Source organism: Ziziphus jujuba, chromosome 1 (genome assembly GCF_031755915.1).
Source record: "Ziziphus jujuba cultivar Dongzao chromosome 1, ASM3175591v1".
NCBI classification, from domain to species: Eukaryota; Viridiplantae; Streptophyta; class Magnoliopsida; order Rosales; family Rhamnaceae; genus Ziziphus; species Ziziphus jujuba.
This window is the reverse complement of record NC_083379.1, coordinates 36,552,718-36,570,732: the sequence shown is the minus strand read 5'-3', so window position 1 is coordinate 36,570,732 and position 18,015 is coordinate 36,552,718. Positions and strand designations below refer to the sequence as shown.

The following is an 18,015-nucleotide window of genomic DNA, read 5'->3' as shown; positions in this document are numbered from 1 at the left end:
ATCTCTCGGATTACTTGGACTACAATATACTAATAAAGTAGCAAACAACCTTCGTAAACTATAAGGCATTTGGTACAAAGATGCTTCCTCCAAGCATAATTCAAAACTATTATCAGATTCTAATAGACCATACAACAAAGCTGCATCACGATATGATAAGCATTGAACACCATTTACACATTTAAGATCATCAAAAGGTGTGGCTCCCCTAACATGATTTAATAATAATCTTAGATAATACCTCTCATGATCAAATGGATTCACATTTACAATTCTACCAACAACATCACACCGTTTGCGTATATTCCAAGTTTTAAATTGGGATGACCAAACATAATGTGCAGGAAACTCCCTATATAATAATTGTCTACTATTTACATTTACACGATTCATAACAAAATATTCAGTAAGCATAGTTTTTGCAAAGAAATCATTATTCACAACAGATTGTAAATTAACAGAATTCTTGAAACTCATCATTTGCTTATTTTCCAAATGAATTTGTAATGTCATTACATGTGGATGCATTTCATTTAAAGAAAAGCCATAAATTCTCCACATCGCTTTAGGCGGTGATATCCATCTAGCAGACTGAAAACTATGTATTTCATCAATATCTTCATCATTTTTAAATGACTTTATATTCATTGCAACTTTATCATGTCCTTTGTATATATATTTATATAAATATTTAACAGCCTTTATTGTAGAACATATTTCAACATTTATGTGGCAGTCAAACTTTGCAAGCAGATAAGGATTGTAAGGAACCACCCATCGATTATCTAGAATAGATCTTCTAACCTTAACTTTACAACCATCATCACGTCTTCTATACAATGGAAAAGAATTTTTCCCTAAAACAGTTTTTGATGTAAATGACATAGGAAATTTATTTTTACAAGTACCATCTTTTTTCATACATATGTTTTTAGGATTAAATTTTCCACAAGGTCCATGCATCATGTGTTTTTTTACAGCAGAAAATAAATGTAAATTATCATTCTTATTTGGTATTTCAGCACATACAATCTTATCAAATATATCGGGACATAGTAACTTTGAATTAGATTTTAAAATGATTAATATATGAGCATGTGGTAAACCTCTTTTTTGAAATTCAATTACATGTACATGTGCAGCTACTGGACCAAAAATTTCATCTTTAAAAAGATCTTTCTTCAACTCTTCTAATTTAGCTCTAAACACACGTGAAACTAAATCTGGTCTATTTTGTGCTTCCTCATTTTTTATCAATTCTTGTTTAATTTCTATCCCATTTGGATTGCATGTCATAGTAAGGAAAATATCTGGCTTTCCAAATTTTGAACTAAAGTTATTGCATCCATGTACCTTCTACGCATATCTCTAGGACCACCGATAAAAGTAGAAGGCAATATAATTCTTCGACCAACTTTTATGCCCCTAGTTTCTCCAACATCAACACTATCCATAATTCCTTGATACAATTCAGCACGAATTTCAGTTTGATTTTTTCTAAAATAATCAAGCCTAGAAGTTTCTAATTTTACATACATATCTACAACAAATTGTTGCAAAAGACGTCCTATATGCAAAATCATCGAATCATTTAGTGATCTAATTTGCAACTTATAAGAATAATACTCACGACATGAAACGCTATTTCTTTTCTTCTTCATTCCCATCACTGTAGAAAAATTGCAAAGAAGATAAGTTAGCAAGACTATTGAAAATATATATACATACATAAATTCTGTTGTTTAAAAAAAAAAAAAAATACACCTTCTGTTTCCTTATCAAGCATGTCTACAATAGAATCCATTTCAGTCACATTGGTCAAAAATTGACCTTCACAATATGATTGTCTTTTTTTTTTTTTTGTTAATTTTTTTTATTCCTTGATGCCAACCAGCATCTCCAAAAGGAAATATCAAAGGATATTGTAATGCATCATAACAACCAAAATAGTATTCTATTTTATGACTATATCCAGCTTGATTATACACAACAATTTCACGATTTCTATTTTCAGAATTCATATCTTCTATCCATATAGCAGCTACTTGAGATGCAGTGGGAAGATTATACACTCTCTGATCTAATCCGACATCAGATTTGATATGAATAGAATAATTTTGTAAATTTTCAATATCTTTCAAGCTTCGAAAAAACTTTACATAAGGATTCACAGAAAGAATGTTGGTTATTTTTTGTAGCAACATTAAATTCATTGAATTAGAACAGCGAAGATGATTTTCTAACTCATGTTCAGTGTCGTAAAAATATAATTGTAGATATGATGGTTGCTTATCCATAGGTAACAATTCATTTTATGAAATGATAGACCTGTCCTTGTACACGAAAAGTGTAAATATCTTTATTTCTCATACAAAGTTGTTTATCATATTTGACACCAAAAGAAGTGAAAGCAAATGTATTATTGTAGGTTCTAACATATTTTCTAAATTCTTTTGCTTCTTCAGCATCTAAAGTAAATAATTCATACAACTCAATAGGCATTTTATTATGAACCAATAAAACTTCTCCATTTGACAACAAAATCCCTTGGGTTCATATTGTAATATTTTAGCATTGCAATGATTACATAATGTAGGATTTGATAGAACATGCACACTACTAACTATTTCTTTCAAAATGTTTTTTCGTTGCTTTCTTTTCTTACAAACACTTGTTCCTTTATTAGATATTAATGACTCGTTTTCAATTTGATTTTTCAAATGTGCATTAACTATGCCACTCTTAGTTACATATCCAATGGGTAAATTTTCTGCATCATTAATACCAACCTGATTTGATGAAGATCCTAAATATATAATTTTTAACATTTCATTATGTGCATTTCCTTCTTTGGTTTGTTGCTTATTAATTAGTTTTTTTTTCCCTTTCGATTTTTTTGCATATCTTTCTCTTCTTTTTCTTAATTGTTCTTCCTTCTTATTAACTATTACTAAATTATCATTATCTTTTATATGCATACCATTTGTCTTGCTCTTTTTAGAATAGGTGTTTTCTATTCCTAAATTATCTTCTTTTTTTCTTCCTTCATCAACACCTATCATTGCTTCAGATGTATTTCCAATGTTATTACTGTGACATTCAACAAATGAAGTTTTCAAAAATAAACGGTCTCGTCTAACATTTATGTTTAGTAATTCATTACGTAATAGCCTTTTCTCTCTTCATTTTTTATTTTTTTCTTCTGTTTTAGCATTTGACATACTATCATATTTTTGTTGATCTTGTTTTTGTTTTTCCATACTCTCACCTATCAATGATAAATTAGAATTGAAAATATATACAAGCTTACCAAACTCTCTAATAAACAAAAGTGAGGCCAAATTTAAGCTATAGCAACAACGAACACCTAAAAAACAAAATGTTTACAGAGACATCAGCAAAGAAAAAAAATTTTCTATTTTTTATTTAAAGAAAACCACACTTGCTAATTCTTTATTTAAAAAAAAAAACACCTAAAAAGTGAGGCCAAATGTATAAATACCTGAATAACACAATCCTCAGGTTCTTTGTCGTCACTGATAAAGAGAGTAGGGGGAGAGAAAAGCTGAAAACAAAAAAAAAAAATAGAAAAGAAAAAAAGCCAATGGCATTTAAATATTGAAAACCAAGGAAATAGGCTTTGACTAAATGATATAAATCAAAATCTTTACTTACATGGTAAGGCAAAGTCTTTTCTGAAGTACAATAATGAAGTCCAGAATTTTGTATAAAGTATACAAACTCTATCCTTACCATACTGTAAGTCATCATAACCATAATGCATGCCATACCACAACCCCTGACACCTGTATGGCAAAATAAAAAAAGAAGCATAAAATGTGGATCTCACCAGTATTGCAACTGTTGAAGATCAAATATGTGATGGAACATTCAAGGATTTTAATTAACGTAATAGATAAAAGATAAAAGGCTAATGCAAAGCAATAGTTGGAGTAAGTCCAATCCATTGTTTATTAACAAAAAAGTCCAGTCCATTTAACAGAAATTTATTTAATATTTAAAGTGAAAAAATTTACTACATCTCACATATGATAAAATATTCAACAAAAATATTTATTTTTTTTAATTTACTTTGAAAATCATATATATATATATATATATATATATATATATATATTGTATGCACATATTTATATACACATCAAAACATAAATTATTTCTTCATTTTACATTTATTTTTTGATACATATTGGATCAAAACTAACTGATGTCTGGCCGAGCTAAGTTGTGTCTGGCCGAGCTAACTGATGTCTGGCCGAGCTAAGTTGTGTCTGGCCGAGCTAAGCTGTGTCTGGCCGAGCTAACTGATGTCTGGCCGATCTAAGTTGTGTTTGGCCGAGCTAACTTATGTCTGGTCGAGCTAAGTTGTATCTGGCCGAGCTAACTGATGTCTGGCCGAGCTAACTTATGTCTGGCCGAGCTAAGTTGTGTCTGGTCGAGCTAACTGATGTCTGGCGCAAGCTAACTTCTGTCTGGCCGAGCTAAGTTGTGTCTGGCCGAGCTAACTGATATCTGGCCGAGCTAAGTTGTGTCTGGCCTAGCTAACTGATGTCTGGCCGAGCTAAGTTGTGTCTGGCCGAGCTAACTGATGTCTGGCCGAGCTAAGTTGTGTCTGGCCGAGCTAACTGATGTCTGGCCGAGCTAACTTATGTCTGGCCGAGCTAAGTTGTGTCTGGCCGAGCTAAGTTGTGTCTGGCCGAGTTAACTGATGTCTAGCCGAGCTAAGTTGTGTCTGGCCGAGCTAATTGATGTCTGGTCGATCTAAGTTGTGTCTGGCCGAGCTAACTTATGTCTGGCCGAGCTAAGTTGTGTCTGGCCGAGCTAACTGATGTCTGGCCGAGCTAACTTGTGTCTGGCCGAGCTAACTGATGTCTGGCCGAGCTAAGTTGTGTCTGGCCGAGCTAACTTATGTCTGGCCGAGCTAAGTAGTGTCTGGCCGAGCTAACTGATGTCTGGCCGAGCTAAGTAGTGTCTGGCCGAGCTAACTGATGTCTGGCCGAGCTAAGTAGTGTCTGGCCGAGCTAACTGATGTCTGGCCGAGCTAACTGATGTCTGGCCGAGCTAAGTTGTGTCTGGCCGAGCTAGCTTATGTCTGGCCGAGCTAACTGATGTCTGGCCGAGCTAAGTTGTGTCTGGCCGAGGTAAGTTGTGTCTGGCCGAGCTAACTGATGTCTGGCCGAGCTAAGTTGTGTCTGACCGAGCTAACTGATGTCTGGCCGAGCTAAGTTGTGTCTGGCCGAGCTAAGTTGTGTCTGGCCGAGCTAACTGATGTCTGGCCGAGCTAAGTGATGTCTGGCCGAGCTAACTGATGTCTCCGAGCTAACTGATGTCTGGCCGAGCTAACTTATGTCTGTCCAAGCTAAGTTGTGTCTGGCCGAGCTAACTGATGTCTGTCCGAGCTAAATTGTGTCCGAGACATGGGTGTCCGATATAAAATATCCGATGTATGGGTGTCCGATGTATCAGCCTCCACCACTTGAATACTTAAAACAGGTCTTTTATCTTTAGGTATGGACACGCTCTTTTGAGAATGAATTACTTTCTAGATAAAGGCACCAAGGTTGCATCACCAACTCTTAGATGAACAGAAAACCTAGAAAAGCAGAAAATTTGAAAAAGCAAAAACCATTATTGTTCGTAAATAGATTCTAGCTTCATCCTTTCAATTTTATTTGTTTTTTATACACCAATCAATATTGAGATGTTTTAGATATTTAGTGAGAATAAATTAATTTTAAAACTAATGAAAACATAAACAATTTATTTTGATTCTAGTCCATTATCATGAAATTTAATTTATTCATGGATTTATATATTAACTAAAAGAAACACAAAAAATAAAAAATGATCATAGGAAATATAAGTACAATCATAAAAACTCATAATTACTATTTTACTTTCGTTAAACAAAAAGTTGTCATAAAATACTTGTGTCATAGATGAATCTATCTTGGCATCATTGCTATCTTCCTAAGATAAATTGCATGATTTAATAGAAATGTATTAGGTTATACCTAAATCAATTTCTATTACATCTTGCAATGTACAAAATAATAATATTGGTGTAACTATCACAGTATAGTCTAAATATGCTATAAATTCACAAAAGACTGATAATAATCTACTTATGAACTGATAGTAATCTATCATGTCCACATTAACAAAAAGATGGTTCCCATGATAACGAATTAAGCATTGTCTTTAAGCTCGGCAAACTGCTTCCTACTCCCTTCACCAAATTGTAAATGAGAACTTTCAAGATTCAGCGCTATTGGATCTGCCTCACCTGCACTTTTGGAAATCATCAGCTTTAGTTTCTTAGTTGCATTGTTTCTTGCAGTAGGCTTTGAAACCAAATCAGCTAGGACTTTATCTTCATTGCTCATTTGCTCTATCTTAGCATTGTCAACACTTCCAGATATATCTGATTTTGAAAGTTGCAATATATATGCATTAGAACATTAAATAAAAGCTCATGTAATTTCACTTAGGATATCATGTATCAAATATGTTCATACCTCTCAATTCAGTTATGCCTAATGATTTTCCACTTTGCTCTTCAACAATTTCTAAAACTTGACTAACTTCAGCATCATTTGAAGTATCTGTTTGTGTTAATGTGTTGATTTCTTTTGAAATAGTATCACAAACAGAAAGGATTGTGTATTTCCATCTTGTAATATCACGATATTCATGTTTAGATGCTTTAACTTGAATTAGAAGCTTATAACTACTGGATAATGTGGCAATTTTTTCAATATCTTTAACAGAATCCTAAAAAAAAGAAAGATTCACAGGTAGTACTCACATAAGCATTTACATCATTTATATATGTTTTTTCAAAGAACAAGTTAAAACTAACCAGTCATTTCCACAAACACATATGAAAAGAATTATATTACCCCATCAGATTTATTCATCAACTCATATGCAGTGCAACCAAGAAATTTTTCAGCTTGATTTCCGAACAATGTAGCATTCAATGATGAAGACTCATCTATCAAATCAACAATGACTCGGCACCTGAATAAAAGAAGAATTACCAGTTAGAGATTATAATTAATGATAAAATAAATAATATGAAATGTCTTATACAATAATTGAATAAAGTATTTCATATTATACAAAATTGAAGTGGCACTGGGTGGAAAGAGTAGAGGCAAAGATTGAGGCATTAACCTAATGCATTACAACAAAAGGTGATGAAGTAATAATGTAGATGAAGTAATAATCTATATGACAAAGATAAGCTAAGTATTTAGAGAACAAAAATTTATGGAGTTCTATATTTTGCTTACTAAACTATAAATAAAAATTCCTAATGAACATGCTTAACATAAAAAATGGCTCATTTTGTTATTTTTCTTTGTTTTGTGTTGCAATCCTTAAACACGATCTCTGTTTAAGTTTGATTTTTGAGTTTCAAATAATGATGATTAATTTAAATTATTAATTTTTGTGGATCTAAATTATTATGGCAACTAAATATCAGAAAATACTCAAAAGATAGTGGAGTTTTTCTTGCAACAAATCTTGTTATTTTGGCTAGCAAGCACGATCCTCAATCATAATGTAGCCTGTTTTTGCTTTTAAATGCAGCATATTGACAATGAGCAAAAGTTGTAGAATGGGGTGATTGCTATGGGGCTCAACAAATGTACAAATCGATCAGTGCAAGGTATAATCATATCTTTTTTCTGTTTTATTCTTGTCCTATTCATTTAGATCAAAGCTTTATCTTATGTTTCACACGTGAGATGAAAAATATAATATCATTGATTATAAATTTTTCATGCATAATTAATTAGTGTGTTTTTAATGGGGAAAAAAACCCAGTAGTTGTAAGTTACAATCATATAATGATGATTGCATAATTGGACGATAATAACAACAATAATAATAATAATAACAACAAATATTTGTATGCATACCTTGGCATAGCTTTAACTTGATCATGTCTGCAATACAAGCAGTTAAACCTCTGTTCAAATTCATATCTAGTTGCTTTTGTGCATTTTTCACAGCTTAAGTACCAAAAAGGTTGAATCAAATTTGTCACTTTGATGTGACCATTGATCCAAAAGCTTCTCCCCTGTTTACATAATGAAAAGTATAAACATATCTTAATATTATAGTTGTTAATAATTATAAACAAAATAATAGTCAAGAAATTTACCGTATTAAGTTGATTATCTATCATCTTAATGGTAATGATGTCCTCAACAGAAGGAAGTGTAGACAGTGACTTTGTCTCAAGACCAATCCTTCCACATATTATGTCCATGGCTTTTTCAGCATTAGCATTATACCTGTAATTGCTCAAATTAATTATTGCTATTTTTATTTTTTATACAAGAAAAATTGTTCTAAATTTAAACTCCAATATAAATTACCAAATTGATAAAGCAGCTGCTTGTGGTATCTCCGATTCAATAACAAATGAACTGGAGGATTTGGTTGAAAGCGAGATACCTATATGATGATATAAATAATACAAATATGCATGAAAAAAATTGAATTAATAAAAACTAATTTAGAAAATTGCTGACTATTTTAATTACATAAAAATTGTTCAAAAATAACATCAATTGTAGTGTAGTCATTAAGGAAACATACCATTATATGAGCTAACTTTAAGTCGACATCCAATTATGATTGGTTTTCTATTCATAATATTCAAAATTTGAGTACATTCATTGTTCACAAATTGGTTCCACATGGTGAGCATCAAAGTATCCATACTATCCATAAAATTAAAATCAAAATTCAAAAAAAATGTTTATTAACTTATTTAATAATTAATAATTATTTTTATTTTTTTGGAGTACTTACTTATCATTCATCAAAGTCATCTCTTGGACAATCTCTAAGCCATCATTCGTGATTATCTCCTTTTTTGGCTTGATTTCAATCGCTATTCCAATCACATCTGATGATAAACAAATTCAAAAGTTAATTAAAATGTTATAGATCATTAGAAATTTGTCCACATGATGAATTAAATATAAATGAAAAGTTATAAAATATAGCTGAACAAATTGACTATATAGACAAACATACCGACGTGGGATAGAGAATCAATATAAGTGTGTAGTCGTGAGAACGGAACAAAGTTGTAAACAGCAGGCACAATTATCTCTGAATCTCCAGTGACTTCTTCCACAATGGTTCGACCATTTATAGTCCATTGCAAATTATTTTGAACAATCTGATATTGTGCACCAATTTCTTTAACCCAAGCATTAGAAATATAATAATTTTTCCTAATTATGAGTGTGTCTCGGAAGATGTGGATGTCTCCACCATATATTGTGGCCTGGATCTTATGACCCTGTATAAGAAAAACAAGAGACTTAAAATTGAGTTATATATGAAACAAATTATACAAAATAAATATATTATCAAAACAAACTTACTTCTTCATCAGCTAAGATTAACCTTTGTTATTGTTTGGACTTGATTTAGAAACTCGTGGCATTGCTTTCTCAATAACCACCACTTTTACTGTCCAACCTCTTTGTTGAGCTTGAATATCCTTGATTAGCTTTACTTCTCTAACCATTTTGCTATATTATATTTTAGAAAAACATAAAATGAAACCACTATGAATCAAATAAACCAAATTATAGATGACATAGTCATTGACTATTTATTTATTTTTTAGACTGAGAGAAAAAAAACAATGACCATCACGATCTCTTGTGGGATTGCATGCTCTCCTACTACTTTTTCTTTTTTCTGTTTTGTTTTTTACTGTTTTTTTTTCCCCAACATAAATACATGTTGGTTTTTCATATATCAATATGTGATATTGGGTGAAGAACTGAAATATAAATCATATGCATGTGCACACAAAAGCAATGAAAAATGCAAAGATCCATGGACAATGAAATTCATGAACTCACAAAAGAATTGAAATGCACGAGGAAATTAAGTAATAAGACAAAGGAATGGAAAAAATTAAAGTTACCAATTTTGTAGTGAATAACACAATCCTCAGGCTCTTTGTCGTCACTGATAAAGAGAGTAGGGGGAGAGAAAAGCTGAAAAAAAAAATAGAACAGAAAAAAAGCCAATGGCATTTAAATACTGAAAACCAAGGAAATAGGCTTTGACTAAATGATATAAATCAAAATCTTTACTTACATTGTAAGGCAAAGTCTTTTCTGAAGTACAATAATGAAGTCCAGAATTTTGTATAAAGTACACCAACTCTATCCTTACCATACTGTAAGTCGTCATAACCATAATGCATGCCATACCACAACCCTGACACCTGTATGGCAAAATAAAAAAAGAAGCATAAAATGTGGATCTCACCAGTATGGCAACTGTTGAAGATCAAATATGTGATGGAACATTCAAGGATTTTAATTAACGTAATAGATAAAAGATAAAAGGCTAATGCAAAGCAATAGTTGGAGTAAGTCCAATCTATTATTTATTAACAAAAAAGTCCAGTCCATTTAACAGAAATTTATTTAATATTTAAAGTGAAAAAATTTACTACATCTCACATATGTAATAATGTTAGTGTTATTAATCATAGATTGTTTTATACTAATTATTATAATTATTATTTTCAAAATAGATAATTGATAATAAAAATCCATAATATTTGCAAATAGATATCAAAATAAATAAATAACTAAATGTGATAATTTACTTGAAAATAATCATATCCTATCCCTTTCTTTCATTTGTCAACTGCTGACTCTTTTTCTCTTCTTAGATCTTCAATTTGTTCTTGTTTTGGCAGCAAGAACTAAAAATAAAAAAAATAAAAAATAAAAAATAAATTTTTAGCGATGGTTTTTGGAATTCAGTCGTTGAAAAAGGAAAAAATCTGACTTTTTTATGTAAAAACATCGGCTATTATGTATAGGTTTTTAACGATGTTTTTATCCTTGGCATACTATTGTAAACTGAAACAAAAAAAGGATAGATTTGGATAAATGAAATTGTAAAAAAAAAAAAAAAGTAAAAAATAAAGAAAAGAAAACTATTATGTATAGGTTTTTAACGATGTTTTTATCCTTGGCATACTATTGTAAAATGAAACAAAAAAAGGATAGATTTGGATAAATGAAATTGTAAAAAAAAAAAAAAGTAAAAAACAGAGAAAAGAAAAGCCAAAACGCACGAAAAGTAGTCGTTTTGGAACCATTTTGAACAGTAAAACATGACCAAAACTTGGGAGCCCTTCTCGCTTATAGTATAGACTAAAGGAAATAGATAAACCATGTTGTCAAGTCTCAACACGAACCTGAATGTCTACCCACTTTTGACCTTTGCTTAACCTTAAAAGGTTTTTCAAATAAAGCAGTTTGGTCTCAGAAGTATTAAAACTTTGATCAAATCCCCTACTCTATCCAATCTTCAAAAATGGACAACTACTCTATCCCTATTACTTACATGAACAATACATTGATCTTAATATTCCATCCCAACTCATCTCCACCTGCTTAAATGAAAGATATTTTCATATCCATTTTGGTGCTGTTATCTCTCCCTACATGGCAAATTTGATTTTCCTATCACAGCCAAAATGGCTCTTCTTAATCACACATTCGTTTAATACAAACATGCTGTAATTGGCATCGTCTTATCTTCCTTAGACACTGAAGATTACCTCCCTAATCTTCCAAATCTCTTGAAGACCCAGTTGCAACTCAATGGTGCAAAATAGATTTCTAGTGCCTATGCAGCTACTCTTTAGTACCAGTTAACCTACAGGTTACAAAACCATGCCTTGAATCTAAAGATCCTAAACTATCTTCTGATTCTATCATTATCAATACTAATAGTGAAGAAAGAGTCTCTATAACCCAATTCCATAGAAGAATTTATGGGGAAGAATTCAAAAAAATTATGCCACTCACATGGATCACCAATTATGAGAGACTTCACCAATAGACTAAACCTTTGGTAATTATAGATCCTACTTTTGTCTAAAACCATCTTCACCCAACTTGAATCTTCTACTGAGAAACCAGTGTCTACTCTCTTTTAAAGAATGGTCATCACTCCAGCTCGCATAGACATTTTCTCATATTCCAACTCAAAGCAGATCTCTATTAAGTACTTTGATGCATATGGGAAAAATGTATACATCAGCCACCACAAAGGGCATTTCTTATGGGATGTAGATCCACAAATGTGACTATCACCCAAAGAAGAAGACTTTTAGTACTTGTCGACCAAGGAAAAGATCACCAAATGATCCAGATTCCCCTTTGATATGCCTTTACCAGATATCCAAGCCACCACCTTTGTGAGTTTTAGAAAAGAAAGGGCTTCTAAATCATGGGGCAAGCAGTTTATGGGGTTTTCATCCTCTTATGATGAAGAATTTCCAGCTCTATAGAGACAAGAACATCCAACACTTAAAGTTCAGTCCAAACCTTTATCCAAACTGGCAAAGTCCAAATAGATGGAACTCCTACACCTATCGCTGAGGCATAAGAAGCTCTCAACTGGCAAACCATTAATGCTAAAGCTCAATTCTATTTTCAAAAGAATAAACACCAAGTTGGATAAGGTTGTCACTCAAACAGCATTAATTGATGCCAAAATAGAGGTCCTTTCTTAAGAGATACAATAGCTTTGGGATAATTTGGTTTCCTTAATAACAACAATTGATCACAACTCAAAATAATGATTGCATGGAAAGAATTTGGCTCAAATTCTTTAACAAAGAAAGAGTAATTAGAGATCTAAAAGTCAAACTGAAACAGATAAATGATGATCTTAATAAGCATCCTAGCTCACCTATCTTCAGTCTGCTATTTACTCCACCCGTACAGTCAACTCAAAACATATTTCTCCACTGCCTTTAAAATGACTTATGAAGTTTTCGATAAACCAATGCCATCAAAACTTTTCAAATTCACACCATCTTCATCCATACCATCCCATCAAAAAATACCCTTTCAAAAGGATCTTGACCGCAAGCCACCCTCGGGTCCTTCATCTACACTAGCCATATCGTATCAAAAGACCACTCAAGTAAAGATGACTCAGTTAAGTCTAATGAAAAATCTTCTGAAGTGTACTCTGAGTCAGAATCGGATCAAACAGATGCTAAGTTTAAGCAAGCAGACATTTCCATTATCTTAATGGTAGAATCTTCCATAACTTATCAAAACCCGAAACACACATAACCCATGGTTCTTGAACCAGAAGAATAAGCAAATGAAGGAACTGCATCCAACATGCCAAGCCATGATAATTCTTTCAACCATAAGAGTTCCTCTGGATCGTGGTTCACTTTCGATGACCTTGACCCTTCTATATAGAGAAAAAAAATGCATGAATTTGGTGCCTAGATTGACAACCATATGAACATGCCAAGAACCACTCTAATCCAAGTCTTGAAAGAATTTGCTTCTAGGTTCATTGGATCCTTGAGAGAATAGTTCCAACAACTGAGAGGATATTGCTAGCTACAATTCATCCAAGTCCTAAATGCTAGTACAACTCTTAGAACCATATATATAGAATTCATTGGAAATTACAATCTTTTATCAATACAGACATATAAAGAGTTTTTCACCATGAAGTGTTATTCTCTTAAGAGAAAAGACATTGAGAGCCATTATAAGAGAATGTCTTCTAGATACTGTTTGATTAACGACACCATGATCCAAATCTCAGGTAAGTATATAGCTTCTCTCCTAGAAGAATTACAACCAGAAATCCAGGTTTATACTTGCAATAAAGCTACATATGTCACAGATCACACTAAGATCCATCAAATGGCACTAGTTGCTCTTGAAAAGCTTTGTGAATAACACCATTATTCCAAAACTTGATAAAAACTTTGTCAAAAATTTTATCCCAAAAGTTTCCATCCATATCAGTCACCTGTGTAAGCTTCTCAAAACGAGTCCCCACCATGGGGAAAAAAGCAAACACAGGTAGTCTGAAATCCCGAAAAGATATCATAGCAACCTCTTTTTTTAGAAATCCCAAGTACCGGAAAAAGAATCCTTCAGACATATACAAGTGATCTTCATTAAAAAGCAGTCCTAATAGAAGAGATTGAGAGACATCGTCATTACTATGGTCATGTCTGTTGACAGTTTAAACCATTAGAACAATATTATCACATAGTTTACAAGGAAATCTTAACAATGAAGTATGGAATTTGAAAATTTTAATTTTATTTAATTGGGTATATATTTCTGATTTTGATAGATAACTCATCTTTTCCAAGAACTCTGCGATTTAAATGTAAGGCCCTACTAAATTCTCAATTACTAAGATCAAAAGATTGGTTTGCAAAATATGACTTTGAAGTTTCCCATATAAAAGGCCAACACAATGTCATTGCAGAATTGTTATGCAGAAAATCCAAGTCCATTAATATTATATCCAGTATCACTATATTTCCTTTAATACTCATGGCTAAAACTGTCTGATCAACCTTCAAAAGTTTTAATCCAAAAAACCTTCCCTCCAAGGGCTAAAAAACCCAACAAGTTTTAGATACATCAAACAGTTTGCCCAAAACCAACTTTTTTCTTACCAAGCTAAAATCTTTCAGTGAACCAATAACACATATTTGATTTTCGACCCAACAATTCCTTTCCCTTTACTCTACAATCTAAATACTAAAGACGTTTTCAATGCGGATGACATTTGGTTCCTTTGGTATGCTATTATTCTGTACATCATATCTCTTTTCTTTCATCCTATTAACCTCCTTGAACATCTCTAGGATACTTTAAAGGATGTTTGAATGATTTGAATGTATCTCTTGGTGGATAAAGCAGGCCGAAAAGATTGTTGGAGAAAACAATCTTTGAAAAATGTCTTAAAAGATACTGAAAATGTTGCATCCATTTTCATAATAAATAAACCATATTATTACAATTACACTGCTAATCTATTTTTGTCTCAAAATATTGCTTATAATGGATCATTATGTTTTAAGCACCGGACAGAATTAAAACTGCACTAGTTAAGTTCCTCTGTGAGCTTAATGATTATGAACCACCTTCTCAAAAAGATATAATCACCATTAATATAAGTGAATTTTTAGAATATAGAATAGTTTCAAGAATTCCAATTTTCCTTACGGTTCCCAAGGCAAAACCTACACATATAGAGGTTTCCATGGAGATCGGCGGATGTTGCTTATAGGGCTCTACCGGTACGTTATGAGAAAGCAAAGTTTTTGAGTTCTGGAGGGAGTATGGTCGCAAGGATGAAACTAAAGGAATTGACGGAAGGGCACCATTAAGAGTGGAGCCTGTAATAGATTTCTTACTCGATCTCCAAGATGCTCAAGGTCCACATGAAGATGTCCTACCAATCTTGTATCTAGATACAGACATTAAGATGGCACACTTTCCAAGATCCAAGATTTTTCAAACCAACAATCTTGATGGACAAATCTGTATGGTTCTCTATCTACTCAGAAGACTAGAAATTTCAACACGTCTCCATCACAAACAACGTTTGAAAAGGCAGCTTTCACTCTCTTGTATGATAGTGTGTATAAGCTGTAAACACAAATTCCTTTGTCTAACAATTTAAATGTGTTAGATTTGTAAAAGCAAGATTCCTTACTTATGTGTGTTTGCGTGTATTGTGAAAGTAGATTCATCTGTTCCTTTATACTTTGTTATTTTTCTCCTTCTTTTATAGAAAGAGAGGTTTTTCTTTATAGTAATCATCAGATAAATATCTATAACATTCCGTAGTGTTATCCTTGTATCATAAATTTCTAAGTTTCTTCCCTTCCTAAAAGCCTATAGTCTTATTATGATCTTAGATGTGCTTTGAATGTTAGTATATTCTAGACTTGCTTCATTCTGAGAATGCTGCGTATCAAAAAGTATAAAATGCTTTCATAGATCCACTAACACCTTCTTACTGATCTTGGAACAAACTAAAAAAAAAAAAGGCTTTGAAATTATTTGTATTTTATGTCTTGACCAAGTGTTTGGTTTGTCCATAGATCTATTAAGAAGGTTATAGTGTCTAGGATAAAGACCGACCGCATGGCTTTCTTAAGGACAAAAAACATGATAAAAATTAGAGCCCTTGGATTGTAACACCCGGCATCAACAGCCCAGTTTCAATTGCAACTCTTACGTGAGAATTTTGGCCAAATCTGACATTCCCGCTCGCGGCAGCTCTCACCAGCTCGAAATACCTTTGCCAAAATTCCCAATTCCACCAGCTCGCTCCTCTTCTACTCTACTTCCTCTTCTTTTTTCAAACCTTTTCACTTGAATTAATTCACAGAAAATGAGTGATACCACTAAGCATGCAGGGCTTGATATTTCTTCCATCTTAGCATTTAAATTGGTTCTCTTTGGGTAATCTGTCAAGTTGTTTGACCTTGCTTATCATCCTAAATTTACTTTTTATCATTTATTTGTAACTGAGTAATTGTGGCTAGCATCTTTTGTTTAAATATATTTAATATAACCTTTTATTGTATAGGTGGTTGAGGATTGCGTATAATTTTTATTGATAAGGAAATGCCACCTTCATCTAATAACTTTCTTTCAAAGAGGAAAAAAAATGAATAAAAATATTTCCATAAATCATGTTTTTAGGATGTGTGTGGCTATTATCTATGCCTAAAAAAACAATTAAGATTGTTTCCTAACCCCATCAACCACCAAAACACACTGACTTTACTCTTTGTCCACGAGTTTCTACATAGCAGCATATCTGGTTGCAACATTAATGTTTCAATCTCCCAAGTTTATAATTTAATTAATACTGGAATATACGGTTGTAGCGGCTAAAAGATTATGGAAATAAACAATCAACATAATGCTCTGTCTGGTGGGGAATAAAAAGTTATACGAAATCAAAAACCCGAGTAAAACCGATTAATAGTGAGTGGAGCCCCATGCAAATATATGCAATTGCAAAATCATTATTTATTGAAACACATTTTTGCCTAACTACCCAATTAATGTACCTTCTTCTTAATATTAAGCACAACCACTCAATATAAGGCAAAAGCAGAAGTTGCAAATTTAACCTAGACATTCTCAATGGTGGAAAGAGTTGAAAATCTGGGGCAGAGCTGGCCGGTGGCTAGTGGAAGCAGCAGAGAATGGCTAGAACGATAGAGCTGCAACGGTGGGGAGAAGTTGCAGATTTAACCCAAGCCCTAGATGGTGGAAGCAGCAGAGAATTTGGAGCAGGGCTAGCCAGTGGAAGCAGCGGAGAATGGCTAGAACGGGTGGGGTTGAACTGCTTTCCCACGAGCTGGAGATCGGTGGCTTGCAATGTCACTGGAATGGTGGAAGTGTGGAAGCAGAGGAGAAGAAAAGAGGAAGCTGCGAATGGGAAAGGGGAGATTCGGCCAAAATTCTTACGTGTGAGCAACTTGAATCTGGCCCGTTGATGTTAGATGTCCAAATCTAAAGGTTCCAATATTCATCACGTTTTTTGTCTTGATGAAAATCATGTGGTCGGTACTTATCCTAGACACTCTATATATATATTTATATATATGTTTCCGTGGTGCAGAAAAAGATATGTTTCAATCAGTGAAGAAAATATCGATGTCGATGGAAATGTCGAGGGTATGATTTTATGGAAATATCGATAGAAATGTCGATATCGATGGAAATATCGGTAAAATTACGGAAACTGTAAATTTTTAATTTAAAATACAATTTTTTATATATGAGATAATTAATATAATAAAATTGTATTAAAATACAATAATTAAAATACAATAATCATAAAATATTCTATAAATATAACAAATTATTTATAAGTGAATAGAATATAAAGTTAATTCACACCAAAATATAGAAAATTTAACAGATAATAGTAAAATACAAGAAATTCTCAAATATAATCCCTAATACATTATTAATACCAAAAAGAATTCCTTGGTTCTTCAAATTGATGATCATATTTTAATGTTTCACGTGTATAACAATAGGCATTCCAACTCATCATATTAGAGAAATTTTCCATGTAATTGTAGATGTGCCAAGTATATCTTTC

General features: G+C 32.5%; 1 protein-coding gene across 1 annotated transcript; it reads right to left on the bottom strand.

Annotated features, from left to right (window-relative positions):
• Positions 1-6,209: 6,209 nt before the first annotated feature.
• Positions 6,210-8,761, bottom strand: LOC112492011 (replication protein A 70 kDa DNA-binding subunit D-like). The gene is made up of 7 exons (XM_060813974.1): positions 8,713-8,761; positions 8,415-8,493; positions 8,198-8,330; positions 7,953-8,113; positions 6,924-7,044; positions 6,540-6,795; positions 6,210-6,445 (listed from the first exon to the last, which is right to left on the bottom strand). Exons 1-7 carry the CDS (start codon positions 8,759-8,761, stop codon positions 6,210-6,212), a joined length of 1,035 nt encoding a protein of 344 aa, XP_060669957.1.
• Between the last annotated feature and the right edge of the window lie 9,254 nt (positions 8,762-18,015).